Source organism: Eschrichtius robustus, chromosome 3 (assembly GCF_028021215.1).
Source record: "Eschrichtius robustus isolate mEscRob2 chromosome 3, mEscRob2.pri, whole genome shotgun sequence".
Classification (NCBI taxonomy): Eukaryota; Metazoa; Chordata; class Mammalia; order Artiodactyla; family Eschrichtiidae; genus Eschrichtius; species Eschrichtius robustus.
In genome coordinates, this window is record NC_090826.1 from 66,419,079 (window position 1) to 66,443,583 (window position 24,505).

Genomic DNA, 24,505 nt, shown 5'->3' on the forward strand with positions numbered 1-24,505 from the left:
ACGTTTACAGAGAAAAAAAGAGAAAAGAAAAAGTAGCAGGCACCGAGGGGCAGCCGCCGGCGCCCGGGACGGCACGTGACCTGGGGGGCGGGGCCCCCGCGGGCCGCCAGCCAGTGGACGGGGCCGGGGGCGGGCCCACGACTCGGGGGGCGGGGCCTGTGCCCGCGCAGCTCTCGCCGCGGTCCCCTTATTTGGATCTGCGGGAATGTGGGCTGGAGCGGTCCTGCAGCGGTACCAGCCTCCAGCCTGTCGCCTGGACTGCCCCTGACCCAGGCGCCCCGCTGCTCGGTGGCAGGAGGGCCGGCGGAGCGCCATGGCCTGCATCCTGAAGGTAACGACTCGCATCTATGGCTTGGACGCGTGGTTGGGCAGTCTCTTGCTGCTAAGAGGCGTGGAGCCAGCCGCGGTCCCACGGCATCCTCATCTCAGTTGTCTTTTCCTGGCGTTGATTTTCTTTTTGTTCGTTTGGCAAATGCATATGGAGGGAGATTCTGAAACATGCAGCTGGCACGGCTTCTCTTCCGACCATTCCTGCTTCTCGCGCCTGCATTGAAGGAGCTGCAGACTGTTGGCTCCAGGGGAGAGCAGGGCTGTGTGCCGAATAATGGGGATGGCAGGGAGGGGAGGGGTGCTCCCGCGAGTCCCGCGGCTCTGTTGCCTGAGGCCTTTCTGGGGCCACGCAGAGAAAAGGAAAGGCTGGACATGGGTTATTGGTGCTGAGGGGTATAGCGCTTTGAATGGGGGTGAGAGTGTGCAGAGGGAGCTCTACCGAACATTTGATCGTATGAAGATAGAAACTTCAGAGTTTACAGGTAGTCCCTTAGGAATGAGTTTTCTGTGAGATCTGCTAACTCTATATGCTGTTAGTTCTACTTCGGAAAAGTTCACAAGAGGGTATATTTATTAGTAGAGAATTTCAAGCCTTCCTTTTGCTTATAAATTTAAACGGACAAACCTTCCTTTTGCTCATAAACAGACAAAATTATTTCACTCCCTATCAGAGTCCGCTCAGCCACCCCTTCTTTGTTGAGTTTTCTTTCTCCAAGTGTGTTCTTAGCCTGGACTGAGCATCTTTCTGGGTTCACAGACTTGTGGCATCAGGTGGGAGAACTTGGTACGAGTGCCTCACTTGAGAACTTTTTATTCCGTAGGGAGTTTGTTTGTTTGTTTGTTTTTCTGACTACTGTTTCTACTCGTGCCTAACCTGACTGCATGAATCAAAAACATTCACAGCCTGAAAGTTTCCTGGGCCTTGACTGGGAATGCAAAGGCCTATTTGTTCCGAGTTTGGGAGAGCTGTGTGTGACAGAGGAAAACACCAGAAATCAAGTTTTTTGGTTGTGCTATTGTGAAAGAGCATTTACTTTTCTGTAGGATGATTTGAAGCCATCTACTGCTGTATTAGTTACCTGAATCCTCTTCCAACATGCCTTGGTGTTAATGATGCAAATAAGAGACTAACCTAGTAGAGTTTGTTTCCATTTCTTAGAGTAAAGGAGATGAGGTATTTCCTGTGATTTTTCTGAACTTCCTTTGTTTGGTTTCAGAACATTTTCTGGGACATAATGGTAGCAAGATCAAGAGGAAATAATACCTTGGTATTACAATATGGGATTTTTACCTTGGAGACTCCTAGCCCAAGGACTGAAATATGAAGATGAGTCATCTCTACTATTTATTGTGTTATTAACTGAAAGAGAAGTTGAGGAGCGTGACATTTACTGTTGGCTGTCTTCTTCCCTTTTGATTTCTCCCCTGCCTCATCTTGCACATGTTCCAAACATTTTTAATATGCATCCCAAGCTACAAATGAATCCGATCCAGCCATTCCTTCCGTTTCCAGCCCCTCACACTGACCTCAGACATTTGGGGCATATCTGATTCCTCCTTATTTTTTCTCCGCTGAAACTAGCCTGGGGTGCAGACAGGTAAACTGCAAAGAGCAAAGGCTTTGGACTCAGAAAGACCTTGGTCTGAATGCAGGCTCTGCCAAGTGCTACCTGCGTGACCTTGGATAAGCTACTTAAATGTCTCTGAGTCTCAGTTTCCTCAATATAAGATTAAAGTAATAGCACCTCAGGGTTGTAATACTCCACAGGGTTGCTGTGGGGATGAAATAATATAAGATATGAAAAATACTTTGTGGCACAGGCATTCAATAGATGCTATTTTTTCCTCACATATAATAATAACTACAATTTAATTAATCTTTACTATATCCTCAGCCTGTTTCATATAATATAACTCTTGGTCTTACATCAAACCCTGTAAGGTGAGTATCATTGTTTAAAACCGCATTTTACAGATGAGGAAGCTGAGGTTCCCGAGCTTAAGAGATTTGCCCAAGGGAACAGGGTTAAGGACAGAGTGAGCCTGGACTTAGACCCAGATCTGCCAACCTTCTTTATATTTTAACTCTGTTCCCTGTACTTTCCCAGGTGATGACTTTCTAAGATGCCCTAATACCATTCAGAGTCCTTACCACCTTTGAGAAACAAAGTACCTTTGTGCAATGATGGTCTTGATGGCCTCTGGTGGGCCTTTCCCCCTTGTCTTTGAAAGGCCCTGCATGGTGGAGTGGAGAGTCCAGAGACCTGGGTTCAGTGCAAGCTTGGTTTCCTGCATATGATTTTAGACAGTCACTGCAACTTGCAACCTCAGTTTGCCCAAGTTGTAGAATGCCTGATAGGGTTTTGTGAGGGTAAAATGATATACTGTTGTTGTTGTTTTTAATGAAATATTTTCTGCCGTATTGGTGTTGGTATCACAAGATGCATAAGCCATTGACTCCATTCTCCACTGGCTTACAGTATAGTAAGGGGGACAGAAAAGTAAATGAATGTGTTACAATGTGAAGAATAATAGGTCTGTGGAAGGCATAACAGAAGCATGGAGGGAGAAAGCAATGAACCCTCTAATTGGATAATCAGGATAGGGTTCCTACTTATGATACTGGAGCTGTGTTTTGAAGACTGAATATGATTTACTGTGATGAAGCTTGTGTTTTAGAAGGATAACTTTTGAGTCAGGGTCAACTTTATTCTGTGGGCAAAATCTAATCTTCTCAACAGATTTTTGAGGTAGATCGTATTATCCCGAGATACAAAGAGGTTGATTAAAGTATCATTATTGCCTAAACAATAGTGACCCTAAATAGGAATCTTTGACTAGCTAAGAAGAGGAGCCTGTACCATGGCAGCAAATGGTGGTCTTTTGGGGCATACAGAATATCCCCTCAAGGTATTGTGCATGGTAAGGGCCCATTCTGCCCATGTGTAGAGCTGGTTCTCATAACAGAATAATGATTACCTCGGTAATCCTTTAATTGTGGAATACATACTTACTCCACGTTGCATGGGCTTTGAAGCCAGAAATATGTGGATTTTAATTATGGCTCCACCACTTACTAATTGTGTAACCATAAGCAAGTTTCTTGATTTCACTGCCTCAGTTTCTAAAATGGAGATGATCATGCATTCCTCAATGGGTTATTCTAGGGGTTAAATGGGAATATCTGCACATTAGTTAGGATAGGCTAGTTTACTGCAGAAAAAAACACCTCAAGTCTTAGTAGGTTCATTTCTTGCCATGCTCCTGGTTAGGCAGCTCTCCTGGGGAGCTGTGCCATTGTGAATAATCAAGTCAAGGGACAGTCTCTTTCCATGGGGTGTTTTAAAAGTCTTTGAAATTTGGTAGACAAGAAAGATATTTAATTTGTATTTATTTGGTTATTAGTGAAATAAAGCTTAAATTTATAGAAGTCATTTGTTTTTCTTCTCTTATAAATTACAGATACTTTAGTATTTTATGTAATAAAAGCTGTTTGTATTTTCTTTTATGATTTCTTCCTTTGGTCAGCAGGTACTTTTTTGAGAACAGTATCACATATACATTTGATATTTAACACATATTTAGTGAGTTGTATTAAGGTTTTTTTTTCAGTACTGAAATGGAAATTGAGTGAACATGTGGACACAGACACTTATTTCTGCCTTGGAGAAGATTATGGTTTTGCCAGGTTGATGATACTTAGGAACTTGAAGCAGTTAGACAATAACACAGTAGGTGCATGTCTAAGCTACTGTTATCTTCTCTACCAGTCACCTGTCCTCGTATGACATTTATCCTTTTTTTTTTTTCTTTTTTGTCTGTGCCACAAGGCATGAGGGACCTTAGTTCCTGGACCAGGGGTCAAACCCGTGCCCCTGCAGTGGAAGCACGGAGTCTTAACCACTGGACCACCAGGGAAGTCCCTACATTGGTCTTGATTGATGGGAAATTTGATGAATGTTGATATCAAGTTACGGGCTTGGTGTCTTCTCATTTACTTTTCCCCCACTGCCCCAGACCTAATCCTTCACCATACTGCATCAATTCTGTCTCAGGAAATCTCTCAAATCTGCCCATTATTCTCTATCCCTATCACCTCTGCCTTGTCCAGAACCTAGTATTTGGTCTGTCTTTTGAAATAGCCTCCTTTCCTTCAGGCGCCTCATAATCTTGCGCATCTTCCACATCACTCTCAGATTATTGTGCAGAAGTGCAGTGCTGATCAAGCCATTTGTAGGCTTAAATGCTTGTCTTGGCTCCCCAGGCCCTGCAGGGTAAACCCAGCTATTTAGCTTGGCATTCAAGTTCCTTCAGAATCTGGCCCCTGCCCACATATCTGGCTTCACCACCTACTACTCCCTTCCTCATGAGCTAGACACTTATCTAAATGAATTCAAAGTCTGCAGATATAGGACCTCCTTTCGTGGCTCTGTGCCTTTGTAGTATAGCACAGGGATTGAGAGCCTGGTCTTTGATGTCAGACCAATCTGTTCCAGCAGTGAAATCTCTAAGCCTCAGTTTCCTCATCTGTGAAATGGGAGCAAAAATAGTGCCTACTTCTTAAGGCTATGAGGAATAAATGAGCTAATTTCTACAGAACAGAACCTGACACATAATAAGTCCTTGATAATTATTAGCTATTAGTTGTAATTGTACATGCTGTTTTCTCTGCAGGAAATTCCCTCTGCTATCACTTTTCCTCCACTGAGAGCTCAGCTTATCTTTCAACTCCTGTTTCAGCATCACATCTGTGGTCAAGTCTTCCCCTGCCTCAGGCTTCCTCTGTGGCTCCATGGTTTGGTTCTTGTCTCTGTAGCAGCAAGTATTATCCTGTACTGTAAATTAGCTCAACTCTCTTGTTTTACTATGAACTCATATAGCACAGGGGCCTTTAGCAGGTCGATCAGCTAGTGTTTACTAAGCATATGTAAATGAATACTGTTCTTGCCCTAAGTAAGATTACAGACTCAATGAGAAAAAAGGTATACCTAGTGAGTATATGAGTAGTGGCGGTGTTGGTAGTTACCTAATTGAATCTTGGGGGCAGAAAAGGCCTTGTCTTATTCAACTTGATATCCATAGCAACTAGTCTGACTCACAGTAAAGTGTTTCCTAAATGTTGAATGTATAAATGATTTAATTTTTTTTGAGATGCTACTTATAGACAACAGTCTAACCTGGTCTCCTCTAGGAGCAGCCTAATTCTTCTTAAACGTGCGTGGAGTTTTCACTGTAGCATAAGCAAGCAGATTAGAGTTTATCAATTAGTTTTCTCCTTAAGTTCCTTCTCAGTTTGTTTCTTTTAGATCTGTTAGGGCTTCTCGTAAAATCTGGAGCCAATTTGAAATCTAGAGGGAGGGAGAAAAGAGACCTGGACTGGAAAGAAGAAAGAAGAAAAGTATAGGAGTGACTTATCTTTTGTCATGATCATTTTGGTTCCCTGGGTTAATAGAAACAAAAAAAGCAAAAGCGAAAAACAAACAACAAACCTCAGCATCCACACCACAATTTGTGGTTCTCAAACTATGAGGTTTCAAAGGATTGGAAAAAAATATGGCTTCACTGAGACTGGAAAGCCACAGAAACTTCACAGGTACACAGATTGCAAACCTGAAACTCTACGATAACCCCAGCAAGTAGAATAGACAAGGCACTTTGTTTAATAAATCTGCTATGACATTTCTTTCTGCTGCCCAAAGAATGCTGAAGTCTCAGTAGCTGCCCTGCCTAATTTTTAGGCTTATTGTGACTGAGCAGATGCTTTTGCAAATTCCATTAGCACACTTTGGGGAATGAGTTGCTTGTGTAAAAGCTTTGCTTTTTGGATGAATTGAGAACAACAGCAGCAATAACAGTTGTTCTTTATTGAACACCTAGTGTGTTCAGGCTGGGTCCTGGGCTGAGTGCTTTACATGTATCATCTCATGTAAACTTTTATTACAAATGAAGATACTGAGGTTCCGAGAAGCTAACTAACTTGCCCCAGGTCCTATGATTAGCAAGTGGTGAAGGTGGGGTTGACCCAGGCTCTGGGTAGTGTTGTAGTATGTATTTTACCTTCAGTGCCAATTCAGTGAATGTTTATAGGGGCTTTGAGTTTATTTCACCATCTTTTGAGTCTAGACAGCTTCCTAACAATCTCCTGATGGAGCTCTCTTTTAGCTGTGTTATTTTTATTTGTTCCTTCCTCAGAGTTTCCTTTGTGACAGAGGAACTAGAGGATATAGAGGGGCCACAGAGACTGGGGAAATAAGAAGGTTCTAAGTCTGCCTCTAACACTAACAGCCTTTTGATCCTGGGCAAGTCACATGACCACAGCCCTCTTTGTTGAGAAACCCCCATGTCCCTTTGAAGGTGGGAGTGAAGGAGAGGAGTGATAGAGTTAGATTTACCCTTAGGCTAAGCTTCAGGGCCCCTTCAAGGCTCTGGGAAGAGGTTCTGGCATGTTTGTATTTATAATTTATATTCATTTTCTTAAAAAGACCCACAGATTATATAAGCTTCAGGCTTCCCAGCCAGCATGCCCCCTGGGGTGGTGTTGGAATCCAGAAGAGATAAAGTTCGTGAATGCACTTTGTAAAGCAGAATGCGCCGTACACATGTGGCAAAACTATTATTGGTATCATTAGTAATTAGATAACAGCTTGAATCAAGGAAACCTATCTTGGGGACTGGTGGGAGAAAAAAAGTTTAGATTTGAGGCAAGCAGAGGGAACCCATTAAGCTTTCCAGCAGATGACTGGGGAAAGTTATGATATCTCCTCCCCAGGAGGAACATATTCAGCTGTTTGTGAGAATTTAACACATGCTTATGCCTGAGGGTTGGGAATTGGATGAGTTCTCTATTTCCTGGATTCCGGGAAAAGTGGAGAAAGGCATTTTTCTAATTGAACAGAGTAGATTTACAAGTGTTACCAGGATCCCATTACAGAAAGCTGCAGTTAGGTCCTGGTTATTAAAAGGGTCATTGTTCAATTTATGGATTATCCAGATCCTGTTGGTCCCTGGCCAGTCTGATGTACACCTTTTATGCGTTTTACTGCCAATTAGCACTTCCACCAGAGCCTGGAAAGGGAGAGGAGCTAAACTCCAAATTGGTTAATTCCTTTCCTTGTTAGCAGCTTTGTCAAGGTATGTCAGCAGGAAGGTAAAGAAAATAGCTCAAATGCGGTGAAGAGATTATCTGTGCTTTCACCGTTGTTTTCTTTCTTCCTCAACTCAAGAATTAAGAGTAGGCCCTGCTTCTGATTTTAACTTGATTTCAAGTCACTAAATCAAAGATCTTGGCCTAGGGCATCCAGGGACTTCAATAAACAGCAACCTTGGGGTAGGTAACATTTTCAGAGAGCCTTTTGCCCACACCCCATATCTCCAGGCCTGTCTCTCATTTCCTGTGTGATGTGGAGGGGTGGAGACTCACAACTTCTGGTACATGGGAGACTGGGGGAAAGTTAACTCCTAAAGAGATGCTCACAGGCCAGGAAAAGAGAGGTCCTGTACTTAAGTCATTCTAGTGTTTGTGTAAAAAAATGTGTGTGTCTCTACATATACATAGTAAATATAAATAGAAATGTGCGCCCACATTCATTCAATCATATCTTAGTATTTATTGAGGTTTGAAAACTCTTGCATGTAAAAGCCTTTTCTGGAAGGGATTTCTCTCTAATTTCAAAGGCTATTGTGTTTCCTAGGGAATTTCTTAGCTGTGCATTTACCAGACACGAAATAAAAACTTTGGTCAGTTATGAAAACTCTATTTGCATCTTGCTCTGAGAAGATCATGGTCACGAGGGAATTGGAAGTAAAACGTGTATGTCCTGCATTGGGAATGAGTCATAACGTGCGATTAAAATGTGCATGTGGAGCTCATCTTAGATTTTAAGGATTGGAATGAGCAAGCGACTGTCCTGGGACAATTCTCCTCCTTGGGACAAGTGGAATACCCACCTGTGGAGAGCAGGGCTACGATTCCTGGTATTGTTGTTTGGTATTCTTGGCCCCAACAGTGTGCCTGACTAAAGAAAGAGATGTGAAAGTCTCTCTCTGTGAAGGGCTTGCCTTACCAGTCAGGGAAAATGGTAACCAGGAAAGAAGGGCTGTTCTCTACGGTGTGGGCAGGAAGAGGACTGTGGCTTGCAGAGGTCAGAGCTACACAGACTCTGAGTCAGATTCCAGCTTTGTAATGAGTTTGAGTAATGACAATAATAACTTTATTTAATGCTCTGTAACAGTGCAGTCCAGGAGAAATATAATGCGGGCCACTTAGGTAATTCTACATTTCTAAGAGCCACATTAAAAAGAAAGCAAAAAAAAAAAAAACGAAAGCAAAAAGAAGTAGGCAGAATTTACTTAATAATATATTTTATTTAACACAATATATCCAAAACATTTTCGTGTCAATATGTAATCAATATCAACTTATGAATGAGCTATTTATATGCTTTTTTCATGAGTCTTCAAAATTCTGTATATATTTTGCCATTACAGCATATTTTAATTCGGATGCTAAATTTTCATCACAAATACTTGATCTCTATTTAGATTTTATAAAATGTACAGTTGAAAAAAGTAGATTCACATGTCTGAGTTGCTCCAGAGATGCTTAAAAGTTTTCCAAGCGTTGTATCGAGTATCAGGTTTTAAATGTAAATGAAAGAAAATAAAATGAAATAAAAAATGTGGTTCCTCAGTCACACCAGCCATGTGTCAAGGGCTCGACAGCCAAATGTGGACAGTGGCTACTGTACAGGACATCGTGTTCATGCAGGTAGTCATCCTTAGCACCAGGAGAGACTGCTAAACTTAGAGGCAATGAGAACAGTGTACGGGGACCTGGGGGAAAGGATTGCCTACGGGGTAGGGATCAAAAGGGGAGGACACCTGAGTTCGTCAGACTCTTGGCACCCAAAGAAAAAACAAATGAAGGGCAAGTAATGAGTGCCAGACCCAGGGATACACATTTGAGCCTTTGATGAACCCTTGAGATTTCATCTGAAATGGAGTCCTAAGCTTTTCCATATCCTGAGCCTGATTGGCCCCCCAGATGTTGAGCAGCTGTGAATTCTCCCAAGAGAGTGCTGCTTTGGTCTCAGTGTGGTCGTGTGAACTCCTGGAGGCTTTGAGATCAGAGACAGACTTTATACACTTTTATTTGTATAGTTCCTTTGCTCTAGGAGGGAGGTACACATATGGCAGCAATTTAGACATCCAGAATAAACCACATGTCTTCTTGCAAGTCAAGTGAGGTGATTGGAGTTCCTTTCTACAGTTTGCTTATTTTTTGACTGTTTATTTGTGTCTATAAAGTCAGCAATATGCTAATAGACGTATGTCCAATGGTGCTTAGAGCACATCGGTTTGTAAACCTGCAGCTCTGTCTTGCTTGCCTGTCCTTCTGCGTTGTACTCCTGCCCGGCCCCACCTAGTCTTCCTGAATCAGGGTTAGCATTTTTTCGTGTGACGAACATTTCATTGTAATAATGACAGCAGGTACCCTTCGCCGAGTGCCTTCTCTCTGGCAGGTAGCCTGCCAGATATTTTACGGATATTTATTATCCCACAACAAGATTGCAGGATGGGTATTATTACTTTCATCTGTCAGATGAGGAAACTGGTTCATATTGCTTAACAATATCCAAGAACACTAGACCAAGGTCCGCAAATAATAGCCCTTGGACCAAATCCGGCCTGTTGCCTGTTATATATATATAGTGTGCTAGTTAAGAATGGGTTTTGCATTCTAAAATGGTTGAAAAAAATCAAAAGAAGAAGATTTAATGACGTGAAAATGTATGAAGTTCCAATATCGATATCCCTAAATAAAGTTTTACTGGAATACAGCCATGTTTATTCATTTCTTAGTGTCTTTGTGTGCTTTCTTGCTGTAATGACAGAGTTGAGAAGTTGACATGTAGCCTGTATGGCTTGCAAAGCCTTAAATATTTACTGTCTTCCTCTTTACAGATAAAGTGTGTTAACCCCTGTGCTGAACTGTTAAGTTCTTACCGTAGACTGTAAGAGCCAGGGTCAGGGACGGTGAGGGTACTCACACCTGGGGCCCCATGTCATGAATGTCAGGGATATTTAGTGGGTATGGAGCCAAGCACTCCATGTGGAAGAGGAGACTGAAGCCTAGAGAGGATAAGTAACTCCCCAAAGTCACATAGTGGGACTGGAATCAGACTCCAAAGCTTGATCGCTAAGTCTGTTGCTTCTCACAGATAAGCTGACCACAATGCTGCTCAACTTGAACTGCACCAGGACCCCCTGAAGGGCTTGTTACACCAGAGATTGCTAAGCCCCACTTCCAGAGTTTATGATTCCATAGGTCTGGGCTGGGGTCCAAGAATTTGCATTTCTAACAAGCCCCCAGGTGATGCTGTTGATGCCCATCTGTGGACCAACCACACTTCAAGTAGCCCTACCGTACTACATCCTGCTCAATAAAAAGCTGCTGAGTTATGGAAGGCTTCAAACCCATGTATTCCCCAACCAAAACTAACTAGAAATTTAAGTCAAGTGCATTCTAATTACCTTTTTAAGCATTGTAATCGTTTGATTTCTGCCCCCATTGTTCTCATTAAACCCCGAGCTTTCTGATGCTATGGGACTCAGGCCACCATGACTGTTGAAATGCACGTGCCTCTGTGCCTGGCAGCAAGGGGCTGGGTCTGAAATGAACCCGTCACTGGTGGCGTCCCTCTTGCGTGTCTAGAAACTCTGTTTCTTTCAAATCAGTTTCAAAATCAGTTTATGATGATTTATGAACCAGGAATTTGTTTCCTGCTGATTGTATGTCAAATCCTTTCTCACTCTGTGCCCCCTGTTTCTCTGCTGGCTAACAAGGAGCCCTGGGGGTGCAGGAAACAGCTTCTGTAGTCAGATTGTACTGGCTTTGGTCGTGGAAGTTAATGCGTTAGTGCTAGAGTTCACTATCTTAATTATTGATTTAGTGTCATATTTTAAAAGTCATTATTTAAGGGTTAGGAATGGGGAAAATGAAGCCTGGTGAAAGATGATAGCTATTTTTTTTTTTTAATGTTGATTCATAGCCTAGTTTGGGATTTTAATAAGTAACAAAAAGCATTGGAAACTGCTGATTTAATCTCTTCTTATAGGCTCATATTGGCATAAAAAAGAAAATAAATCTCTAAAGTTTTGCTTTCTCCTGGATCTCCATTTATGTGCCTTTGTTTATGGTGGAACCCATTTTTCTTATTTCCCCCCTTTCATCTTTGGCCTCCTAGCCCCTCTCCAGTACAGGTGTTATAGAGATCATTAGCTAGTACAGTTGTCCCTTGGTATCCAGGTATCCACATGTCCGCCGGGGATTGGTTCCAGCACCCCACAGGTAAAATCTAATGCTCAAGTCCCTTATATAAAATGGCATAGTATTTGCATATGACTATGCACATCCTTCCATATGCCTTAAATCATCTTTAGATTACTTATAATAATTAATACAATGTAAATTTAATGTAAATAGTTGCCAGCACAAGGCAAATTCAAGTTTTGCTTTTGGGAGCTTTCTGGAATTTGAGTGTTTTTGAATATTTTTGACCCACGGACAGCAGAACCTGAAGACAGCAGAACCCACGGACAGCAGAACCAGGTTCAGCTGACTATGTCTGAAGAACCGTCCTCTCAGCCCTGTACAAGGGAAGCCTTATAGAACTCTGTTGCCAAGCAGGTAAAGCTGTCTTGCAGAGTCCCGTGATAGAAGCCATTCCAATAGGAATAATTCTTCTCTGGGAAATGTGAGTCTCTTCTACTCCTGGTGTAAAATCAGTGGTGTGGCGTTCCTGACAGCCCATGGTTGTCACCCCACACACCTTTGCCATGGCCTAGAGGCTGACTTTACTATTAGTCGCTCTTTTATTGCTGACCTTCTCAACCATGTCTTCCTTTCTTTCTCACTTAGTTCTCGGAGAAAATTCATTCCCCAGCAGCAGCAGATAACTGAACCAATGACACCTTACGCCTGTTTTCTTATTTATTTTTCTTTACATTCTTTCAGTTGGGAGTAAGAGAATCTTTCTCTCCTACCCTGGTTTATGTCACTTAATTATTTGTTCCTTGGCTGGTTTAATGTTTATTTAATTCTGCCATGCTGTTTAACCCTAGTAGCCTGCTTGATTGCCTGAACTGAGCCAAGATTTCTGCATGTGACTTCTAACTTGCTGGTAAATTAGGGTTTGTTTTTTTCTCACCCATCCTGGACCCCTGATACTAAAATCTTACTTAAAGAAATGACGTCCAAACCAAATGCCACTCTAGATTTCTGTATTGGAACAATTGAAATTCACTATATATTTTTCCAGATTTGTGTAGGTCTGTGTTTGACCTTTTTTCCCTCTTACCTTTGGGAGGTTTATTATCAAGCATTTAGAGAGAAGCCAAGTACTATGGGTGAGCGGATGGTAAAGGGAATGGAGATAAAATAGAAGCTGAAGATTTTAATTCCTTTTGAAGGGAAATTAGGGTCTGTATGAATAATAGTAATTGTAACAGTAGCTTACATTTATTGAGTACTTGCAGCTACTGTGTCGGGGCTTCATAGTTTTGTATTAGCTCATTTAATCCTGACAAGTACCTCATAAAATAGGTACGATTATACATTCCCATATAGATGAGGAAATTGAAGCTTGGAGAGGTTACTTAGAGAGGCTATGTAACCTCCCCAAGGTTGTACCACTATTAAAGGAGGGGGTAGGATTTGAATCCAGGAGTTTGGCCAAAGAAAATATTCCTATAGTCATACATGGGCAAACCTATTTGAAACTTGCCCACAATAATTTAATAACTTAATGACAAAATAATATCAGTAAACTTTTTGAGCACTTTATTGTAGGTACTGTATTTAAGGCATATACATGACTTCCTTTAACAGTCAACAATCCTATTAGAAAAATACTATTATTATCATATCTATTTTACCTGGGAGGAAACACTGAGGCTTGCAGAAAACTTTAGTTCTTTGCCCAAGGTCCTTGGGCTAGTGAGTGGAAAATTTGTCTGACCATATTACTTTACAGTTATTGTTATTAGCTAGCATTTACTATATGCAGTAAGGGCCAGGCACTATTCTCAACACTTTACACTTATTGATTCATTTAATGCCCATTTTTCAGATAAGGAAACCAAGGCACAGAGTGGTTAGATAAGGTCACCAAACCATTTTTGGCAGTAGTGAGACTGGAACGCAGGCACTTTGGCTCCGGGGTCTGTATCTGTAACAACCTTGCACAAGGCCACAAATCCCCCCTCCCCCCCCACTTTGGCGTTCTACCTCCTAGTGTAGAGAATCACTTAGGACTATTGAAATCCATTCCAGTATCAAGTCAACCCACTTCAAAGGAGCTTGTGGAGATTAAAAAATAAATTGCTTGATTTTTGATGAGATAAACTGAATTAAAAAATAAATTTGTTGAGTTTTCTGGGTTTTTTTTTAATGCCTTTGAAGATTTTTGAATCAGATACATTTAGAAGACCCACCAGGTCAAGTCAGACCTGGTGGAATTAGTTTCCTTGCGGAGGTGGAATTTGTAATTGAGCATAAGACAGTCATTCTGACTGGGTGGGGAATGCCAGGCAGTTTTCCCTCTTGACTGATCTCCCTGTTCTCCCCTTCTTCACCTGTACCCCAGAATAACTCCATGGGGAAGCCAAAGTGCTCTTTTAAAGAGTAAATCAGGTCATGTCAGTTTCCTTATCTAGACCTTTTGGTGGCTTTCCATTTCACTTTGGATAAAATCTTATCTCCTTTCTAAGGCTCACGGTGCTCATGACCTTGCTCCTGCTTATTTTTGAGAAATCATCTCCTGCATCTTGGTCCCCTGCTTATTTTCATTCCATCCAGTTCTGGACCATGCCAAGTTCCTTCCTGCTTCAGAGCCTTTGGGCTGCTATTCCCCTGCCTGCCATACTTTGCCCCCAGGTTCTTTTTGAGGCTATTTCTTCCTACCCTTCATGTCCCAAATTAAAGTTTACTGCCTTGGACAGGCCTTTGCTGATTTATACCAATGAGATAGAACTCTTCTTGATATTCCCTATTATGCTTCCCTGTTTGTTGTGTGCATAACACTTTCTTAATGTATGAATACATGCTTATTTGTTTGTTTGCCTGTCAGTCAGAAGACTAAAAGGGCAGAAATCATGGTTATTTTGCTTATCACTGTGTATCTAGCTTCTAGCATAGTATAGTCAACAAACGAATGAATGATTTAATTAATTAATTTCAGGCAAAAAGAATAGTAGGTACAAAGATAGGGTGGCATGAAGGAACAGGTCATTTTGGGGAACAGTGAAAAGTTGCGGGTAACTGTCACTGAGTTCGTTTTGGGAGCCGGAGGAGATTATATAGTTGGAGTCAGATCGTGAAGGACCATGTAGGTCCTACAAAGTAGTATGGACTTTATCCTTTAGAAATGAGGAAACACTAATGGGATTTAAACAGATCATTAAATGTGGTGGAGATATTGGGTCAGAGGGAATATTCCGTTGTCTTATTTTAGAGTACTTGGAGTCCTTGGATTAACTCTGGTCATTGTCGTTGGTATTTGGAAATTACTTGTCCCAATTATGATTTTGCTACAGTGATTGCACAGGCAGAATTTCAAATAGAATGCTGGAAACGAAAATGTGCCAAAGATGTAAGTCTGCTGGTTTATAGCAGAGCTTGGTGTTTTATCTATCATTACCTAACCGGTTATATTCTGGGAGAAAATATTTGCAAATCATATGTCTGATTGGTTAATATACAAAATATATAAAGAACTCATATAACTTGATAGCAAAACAAACAAACAAAAACAAACAATCCAATTAAAAAATAGGCAGAGGATCTGAATAGACATTTTTCCAAAGAAGACATATAGATGGCCAACAGGTACATGAAAAGGTGCTCAACATCACTAATCATCAGGGAAATATAAATCAAAACAGTAATGAGATAATCACCTCACACCTATACCTGTTAGAATGGCTGTTAGATAAGATAAGATAAGAAATCACAAGTGTTGGTGAGGATGTGGAAAAAAAGGAACCCTTGTGCACTCTTGGTGGTATAGTCACTGTGGAAAACAGTATGGCGGTTCCTCAAAAAATTAAAAATAGAGCTGCCATATGATCCAGCAATCCATTTCTGGGTATTTATCCGTAGGAAATGAAAATACTAACTCGAAAAGATACTTGTACCTCCATGTTCATTGCAGCATTATTCACATATTTGGACATTACTTGTTCTAAATATGGTGGCCTTAATGATTACACAGCCAGAATTTCTCCTAGAAGGCTGTAAGATAAAACTTGGCAGTGTCATTTCTCTCCCTGGGTGTGGTACAGTCAGTCACATTTAAGATACATGTTCCTTGAAGTCAAGGAGCTGGGCTGGGGTCTTGTACTGGCCCAAGTTTGTGTGTCCATGCTTTAATGAGAGTGTGTCATCTGTAAAATCTTTACAATTTGGATAAGCAAATACGTCAATCCATTTGAAAGTACTAATAAATGTAAAATATTGTTGGCAAATGAAGCTACTACTACAGGTGTTGAAATTTTCATTTAGCCTGGGGAATCCTAAGTTTAGAAGTAGTCTTTTGAGCCCTTAGATCATTGAATGCACAGTTTAGGTTCTTTTTGATATGGATGAACAGGTAGTGCTTGTAATATTAAACTGTAATTTTGGATGGGTGAGGTACTTCTGGCCCATTGCGCATTAAATGCCTGCTGTTTCCTGGACCTGACTTAGAGTGTGGTTTCATATTACTGCCCTTGAGGCACCTGTTTATATAGGAGTACTGAGCTCCAGACCTCAAGCTAAGCACCACGTATGTATATTTATCAGTTAAAGCTTCAACACCCCTGTGACTCTGTTTTGTAATCTCCCTGTAAATTTGTATTGTTAATGAGGAAATGTGGGCTTAGAGAAATTAAGTGCTTGAGGTCCAAGAGTTAGTGGATCTAGGGTCAGGGAGTCCAATGCAGTTCTGACTCCAAAACCCTTGCTCTTCACCCCAGCCCTGTTCTAGACATAATGTTGTCCTATAGACAGGTCAGAATGGTAGGTAGGAACAGAGGGAGATCTCCTTTCCTATAGACTGTACATAAAAATGTCTCTCAAGCCATTTTGTCTGAAGCCCATCTTTCTGTCTTGGGTTCACTTCTATTTTTAGAGATACTTTGTTTTGCCTAATAGATTTTTTTTTTTTTTTTTAGTAAATATTGCAGGCATCAGTCTTTTGTAAACTGAATCATAGTTAAATAAAGAAATTTTTGCTATTTAAAGGACCTTGTGGTTAATCCCTTGGTAAAGAATTGTTTTGTAATTGAATATTAATGCCCTAGTTATACTGTTTTTAACTTGACTTTCAAAAAAGTAACAATTGACAAAAGCTAATATTTTTTGATATGTAACAGGTTGTCTTATAAGCACTTTTTTTCTTACATTATATGGGAGTTTCTAATTTGATGCTCACAACAGCTCTGCAAGATGGGTGCTATTATTTTGTCAGTTTTACGGAGGAGTAAACTGAGATACATGGAGGCTAGATGAAGGGACAGCTTCATGGCATGTGACATGTATGATCACACAACCCCATGCTCAGAAGGGCCACACTTGATTTAATGTTCTGCAGTTGCTGTCTAAAAATTCTTCATAATCTTGAACAAGGGGCTCCACATTTTAATTTTGCACAGGGTCCTGCAAATTATGTAGCTGGTCCTGCCTAGGTGAGCTGTCCAAGGTCACCCAGTGGTCAGTGGCAGAGTTGGCTTTCAACCCCAGACTGCCTGGCCTTAAGCTTACACGATTCCATTCACATTCCCTGGTTTCCCATAGCTCATATTCTTTTTTTTTTTAAAGAGATTGAAGTTTATTTATTTATTTATTTATTTTTGGCTGTGTTGGGTCTTTGTTTCTGTGCGAGGGCTTTCTCTAGTTGCGTCAAGCGGAGGCCACTCTTCATCGCGGTGCGCAGGCCTCTCACTATCGCGGCCTCTCTTGTTGCGGAGCACGGGCTCCAGACGCGCAGGCTCAGCAATTGTGGCTCACGGGTCCAGTTGCTCCGCGGCATGTGGGATCTTCCCAGACCAGGGCTCGAACCCGTGTCCCCTGCATTGGCAGGCAGATTCTCAACCACTGCGCCACCAGGGAAGCCCCATATCTCATATTCTTAAAGCAAGGTCCCTCCTCCACCTTGTTTTTCTTTGGGTCTGTCTTTAGAGGCAGGTGGTTTGATTCATCTCGGTTCAATCCTTTCAATTTGAGCTTTGTTGGGCCGAGTGTCTGATACGTACAATTTCCCCATTAGGTTTGTAGAAGAGCAGTAGGGAAGATTTTGAAGATATGACAAGAATTGCACATCCTTGCCATAGTGAAAAGTCATAGCCTAAAAATAAATAGGAGTAACATGGAATCATTGTAACATTTTTGTTTTGCGCAACTCTCCTGGGGGGAGGGAAAGAAAAGAAAAAGAAAGCCCCAATGTATGTGAAAGGAAGGCAGTCCCTCAGACTGCTTATCTGCATGCGGTGCTCTGGGGACTAGTGACACTTAATTACCACATACAGTTTTATGGACTGTTTTATGAGAAGCTGGTTTTTAGCCTTTCGTGGATTGCTGTAAAGGGAAATAGAGAAAGACAGAAGAGGGTTTCTATCACTTTGGTAAAAAAACTGTCCCTCTGTGGTCTATGCCTAGAACCTGAGACTGCCTGCGTTCCCTTTCAGCATTTCCTGAGCACTTTCTGTGAAGAGGTAGAGGCCAGCAAGACCCTGGAGCTCGATGATGGAAAAAAGCGTGACACAGTGTAGTCACCACAGGGCACCTAGGGCTCTGACAGAGGCAGGCATCGGCCACAGGAGCCCCAGGAAAGCAGCCGCTGACAAAGTGAAGAGGAGTCTAGGAAGATCAGGGGAATTATCCAGGTGGAGAAGCGAGAGAGCATTCTAGACAGAGGGAACAGCAAGAACAAAAGCGTGGAGATGAGGGAGAAAATGGTCAGGGTGAACTGCGAATATCTGGTTCTGGCTGAAGTGTTGGAGATGGTGTTGGAGAGGTAGGTGGGGACCAAATACTAATGAACTTTGTATGCTACGTTAAGGAGTGTGGATTTCTACCCGAGGTATTAGGGATGATAATGATAACAGCCAACATTTACTGAGGGCTTCTCCATAAATTATAAATATCCACGTAGTCCCTGGTAACATGTGTACCTGTTTGAGTGATGTGTGTGCACACTCACGACGTGAAATGACTGGGGACTCAGGTCAGTTAGGTCCTCACTCTACCATTTACAGCCCTGGGATCTGGGAGCAGGCAGCTAACGTTCTGAACCTTTGTGTCCCTGTCTATAATCTAAATCATATCTGCCTCACTGACTGTTGGCAGGAACAGTATGAAGTAAGACTGTATACTTTGTATAGATAAAGTTTATTGTGTAATTTTTCCCTAGTGTAAGAGATTTTATTTACTACTTTACTTTTTTGGGGGGTAACATTCATGGCAACTTTATATATCATTTCAAAGCAGGGGAGTTCTGGAGTTCTAGAGGTGGACTGTGGTTAATTAGCTGCCTTTTACAAAGACTGGGTGAATCATTGCCCTAATGGGCTGTGGGGACGAATAACAGTTTCCTCCAGGCAGTGGGTCAGACTTCTCACTAGGTGTGATCTTGGACACATCACTTAACCTCTCTGAGCTACCGTTTCCTCCTGGAAAATGAAGACAAAGCTGCCTACTTGTAAGGACTAATGTGAAGAAGATTAAATGAGATATTTGATGTAAAGTGCTTGACACATAGTAGGTGTTCAATAAATAGTAACTATTATTATTTTTATTCCTGAAAAGAAAGGAGTTAGTATTCTGGTGTTGAGTGTTGGAAGAGTAGGGCACGGGTGTCAGAGGTGTTTTATATACTTTCTTTCCTCTTCTCTCAGTTGTCCCCTCCTTCCCTCATCTCCAGTCGTTTTCTCCCCTCAAGGTGGAATGAAATTGGATGTCTTGTAAATGTGGAGCAGACTTTGTCATAGTGCCCTCAGACATGCCCTTCCAACACTCTGACAAATGAATCAAAACATGAACAGCCAAGGGTGGTTGGTTGAATTTTCTAAATTTTCATCCCCTCACGAGCGGGGATAGTGCCAACTCAGCCTGGTGAACTCAGCCCAGACAGATTGAAGGAGCTGGCACTGCTGGGAGAGGGCTTGGTTACCTAGGAAACATTCACCTATGCTGATGACAAAGGGACCGTCACCGCCACCTGACACATGCAGACGTGTATCAAGTTATGGGGAGATGGAAAGAAACAATTTCCCTTGAAATGAGGTAGATGCAGCTGTTAATTTCTTTTGAATAGCAGCTAATTTTCTGTTTTCAGAGAAGCAGGATAAAGCTTAAACTTTAACTTCTGGCTAAATATACTCAGTTTGTGAACCTGGCAAAGCCTCTTAAGAAAAAAAAAAAAAAAACCCAGTCCTGGCACTGGTCTGTTAGGCTTCCTGTCATTCAGCAGCTTATTGCATTCATTTTACTGCTTTGGGGGATTAGAAAATAGTCTCTGAAGGCTACTTCTTTAATGACTTGGAATATTAATGTGGAAAATTTGCTTGTTGGACAATACAGTGACTACTATAGTTTTTGCCTATAATTGGTTATTGGGTTTTTCACTCCCTGAAGTCTTTTTTTTTTTTTAATGTTTTCTTTCTTGTGAAAGATAATGCACATTAAGAAAAGTGCATAAAACAATTAAATAGCCTAATGATTTATCATAAAGTGAATGTTTGTGAATGAAAAATGTTGCCTGCCATCTCAGTAAACAAAGGAAGTTGCAGTCAACAAGCCATCACATTACAGCTGCCCCCGACGGTGAGCCCAGGGGGAACTCAAGGATGGAAACAGGATGCCCACCATCAAGCCATCAGTCACTGCAGCCATCCCCCAACAGCACATTCTGAGGAGACTCAGGATGGAAAACACAGCATACTGGCCCCCGAGAGCTGTGGTACATATCAAAGGAATGATTTCAATGAGCCCAGACTTTTTCATCTTCCTATACATAGAAAAGCGCTCAAATCATTAACTTGAGATGTCTGGTTTTCTTTAATTAACAGTAGTCTTTTGATGTTCTGACTGCCTGGTTTTTGCTTCAAAACTCCTCTATATCCTGGCTCCTCCCTCACCTCCTAAGAGCTGTCCCTCAGAGCTACCTGAGAGCTGTCTCCTGGACATAAGTCCTCAGAAAGTCCGCTGAATAAAACATAATGCTCAACTTTTACGTTGTGCATTTTTTTCATTCGACATGTTCATGATTGTTACTGACACTGAGGTTCCAGAAGCACCCCTCCTATTACCTCCTCTCACTCCCAAGGAGATCACTGTCTTGACTTTATAAAGAAAAGCAAAGAAATTATTACTAGAAGTTTTGTCACCTAAACATATATTTCTAAACACTGTGGTTTAGTTTTGTATCTGTTTTGAATTTCATATACCTGGAGTCATAAAGTAAAATATTGTTTTTTGTTTGGCTTCTTTTTTCCCAGCATTTTGTATCTGAGGTTCTTCCCTCTTGTGCTGTGTAGCTGTTATTCATTCACTTGCTACATTTTATTCGAATATACTACAGTTTCTTTACCCATTTGGCCATGGATGGATATTTGGGGTGCTTCCAGTTTTTAGCTATTATAAATAATGGTGTTATGAACATTCTTGCACATGTCTCTTGGAGCACAGATGCAGGTATTTCTGTCGGTTGGAATTGTTGGGGCATAGGATAAATGTATATTCAGCCTTAGTGGCATTAAACAATACTTTTTAAAAAAAGTAAAATCATTACTCTGATACAAATATAAAATGAACATGTGTCAGAGATTTCTTTTGACGCATCAATTAATGAGAAAACCAGTAAGATGTTACAACTAGTTCAAAGGAGTATTGAAAGACCCACACATACGTAGGCAACAAGGGACGCTGAAATGAATTTGAGTAGATGCGGTGCAATCATCCATTCATTGCATTCTACCAGACACAATTCATTTACATTTATATGGATAAGAAGCATTTGTATTATTAGTAGTTTCTACAACTTAAGTAGTTGTAGAATAGCTCAAAGACAATGAAAGGCAGGATAACATAGAAGGGGCACTAGCCTGGACACTCAGTACTTTTTTTTCCCCTGTTCAAAGTCTTTCACAGTTTTTCCTGGAAGTAGATAATACCAAACTGTTTTCCAAAGTGATTGTTTCAAATTACTCTCCCACTAGAAGTGTACCAGAGTTCCTGTTGCTCCATATCCTTGACAACAGTTGGTATTGTCAGACTTTTAATTTTTGCCGTTTGGTAGGTGTTTAGCGGTATCTCTTTGCGATCTTAATTTGCATTTCCCTGATAAGAATAAGGTTAAGCCTTTTTTCACCTGTTTATTAGCTATTTGAATTTCCCCTTATGTGAACTGCCTATTCCAGTCTTTTTCCCATTAAAAAAAAATTGGGTTACCTGTCTTTTTCCTTTTTTATTTGGTAGAAATTCTTTATATATATTCTGTACATTAATATATTATATATTTTCCAATTACATGTGTTACAGAGATCTTCTCCCACTTTTTGGTTTGCCTTATTCTTTTACTGGTGTGTTTTGATAAACAAAACAATTTTAATACAGCCCAGTTTATTACTCCTATTTATAGTTAATGATTTTTTAAAATCTCTTCTTAAGAAGTCTTTGATTACCCAGATTTCTTGAAAATATTTTAGTATATTAACTTTCAGAAACTGTATTATTTTCCCCTTCAAATTTAGATTTAAAAACCATTTCAAATTTTTTATTTCTGTTTGATGTGAAATAAAGTATCCATCGCCCTTCCCCCAATTTGGTACTCAGTTTTCCTGGCACCACTCATTAAAAAGAGTGTCCGTCCATTCACACCCAGCGGGGGCACCTTGGTCATACACCAAGTGTTCATATGTGTTTGGATCTATTTCTGGGCCTTTTTGTTAAATCCCATAGATTTGCTTGACTATTTTTACAGCAACACCGCACTGTAGTGTTTTTATAATAAGTTTTATAATGTCTTTATTTCTGATAGAGCCAGCACTTCTACCTGTTGTTATTTTAAGACTAAGTCTAACCCTTTATATATCCTTTTGAATTTTAGAATTAGCTCATCAAATTCCACAAAAACTAAGGAATTTTATTTGTGGTTTTTCAGACTGCATTGAATCCTCAGAAATTTCACTCCTAGGTGTTTATCCTAGAGAAATGAAAATATATGTCCACGAAAGGGTTGTAAATGAATATTTATAGCACTTTATTCATAATTGCTCAAAGCTAGAAAGAACCAATATGTTTGTACATTGTAAAACTACCAAGCATTGAAAAGGAGGGAGCTACTGATATACCCAACAACATGGGTGCATCTCAAAAACAGTGCGCTGAGCAAAAGAAGCCAGACACAAAAGAGGACATACTGTGCAACTCCATTTATAAGAAGTTTTATAACAACCACAACTACTCTGTAGTGATAAATATCAAATCAGTGTTTGACTGGAGTAGAGAGTAGAGGAGATTGGTGGGGGGAATGAACTGCACGGGACATGGGGGTACTGATTGGTGTGGTGATTATAGAGGTCATCAAACCGTACTCTAAAAATGCATGTATTTGATATGATGTATACAAATGATGTATTTGTATCCTATGCTTTAGTAAAGCATAAAACATTCTTTTTTCAACCTTCATTAACTCTATGTAGACCTGTTTGGGAAGAACTGACGTTTTTACAAATTGGATTTTCCAACCTATGAATATGGTATATAGCTTCAAGTATTATTGTCTTTAAATTCTCTCAATAATATTCTATTGTTTTCTACATAGAGACCTTTCACATCTTTTAAAGAATTATTCTTAGGCACTTATTTTTAGATATTCTTGAGTATTTTTGATGTTATTATGAAAAAATTTCATTTTGTTTAGAGCTGGTATATAAACATGCAATTCATGTTTGTATATTGATTTTTTTTTATCCAGCAATCTTGCTAAACACACTTATTGCCATTTATCTAGATTTTTTTGATTTCTGCATCCATAGTACTATCATCTGCTAAAAATGACACTTTTATTTCTTCTTTTTAATTATTTTATCTTTTATATCATTTTCTTACCTGATTGTACTGGCTAGAACCAAGATGTTGATTTTAAAGAGAAAGCTTTCAAAATTTCATCAATATGTGTTGGTTTTGCAGTAGTCTTTTTTAAAAAAGATATAGTTTTAAGGAATTTTCCTCCTATTTCTATTTTGCTAAGAGTTTTAATCATCAGTGGATGTTGAATTTTATTTAAGCATTCTTACATGTATTAAAATCATATGTATTTCCTCCTTAATTCTGTTAATGTGGTGAATGACATTTAAAAAAAATGTTAAACAACCATGTGTTTCTGGAATAAGCCTAATTGGATCAAGATGGATTAATCTTTTTTGTATATTGCTATGTTTGGTTAGCTAATGTTTTTTTAGGCTTTTTACCTCTGTTCATGAATGAGTGAGATAGACTTCAAATTTTTCTTTCTCACAAAGTCCATCTCAGGCTTTGGTTATTAAACTTATGCTTAAAGTGAGTTAGAAAATGTTTTCTCTTTTTCTGTTCTCTGGAGATGTTTGTGTATGATCAGCATTGTTTCTTCTTTAAATTTCTGGTAGAATTACTTGGTGAAGCTTTCAAGATCTGGTGTTCTCTTTGTGGTAAAGTTTTAAATTATACATTATAATTATTTAATAGTTTAAGACTTCAGATTTCCTATTTCATTTTGTGGGAGTTTTGGAGAGGTAAAGTTTTCTGGAATTTGCCCCTTTCATCTAAATTTTCAAGATTCTTGGCATAAATTTGTTCAAAATATCTTCTTCTTATATATTTAACCTCTGTATGATCTGTAGAGATGTCCCCTTTAAAAATTTCTGACATTGGTATTTTCCTAATCAATCATTCCAAGGTTTTATCAATTTTATTAATCTTTTTTAATATTTCCCTGGGTTGATCCTTTTTGTTGTATTGTTGTTTTTTCTTTACTCATTTCTACTCTTATCTTTTTCCATTTTCTTCTACTTTATGTTTGCTGATTTTTAAAAATGATTTCTTGAAATGGGGTGCTTTGCTTTATTCACTGATTCTCAGCTTTAATCAATTGTAATA

General features: G+C 40.1%; 1 protein-coding gene across 3 annotated transcripts in view; it reads left to right on the plus strand.

Annotated features, from left to right (window-relative positions):
* The first annotated feature begins 204 nt into the window (after positions 1-204).
* ST6GALNAC3 (ST6 N-acetylgalactosaminide alpha-2,6-sialyltransferase 3) overlaps positions 205-24,505 on the plus strand; it is a 550,540-nt gene continuing 526,239 nt past the window's right edge. For all 3 annotated transcript variants that reach the window (XM_068538027.1, XM_068538029.1, XM_068538028.1), the window contains exon 1: positions 205-331. In XM_068538027.1, the coding sequence (XP_068394128.1) occupies positions 314-331 (18 nt within the window). In that variant the 5' untranslated portion in view covers positions 205-313. The remainder of the gene's footprint in view (positions 332-24,505) is intronic.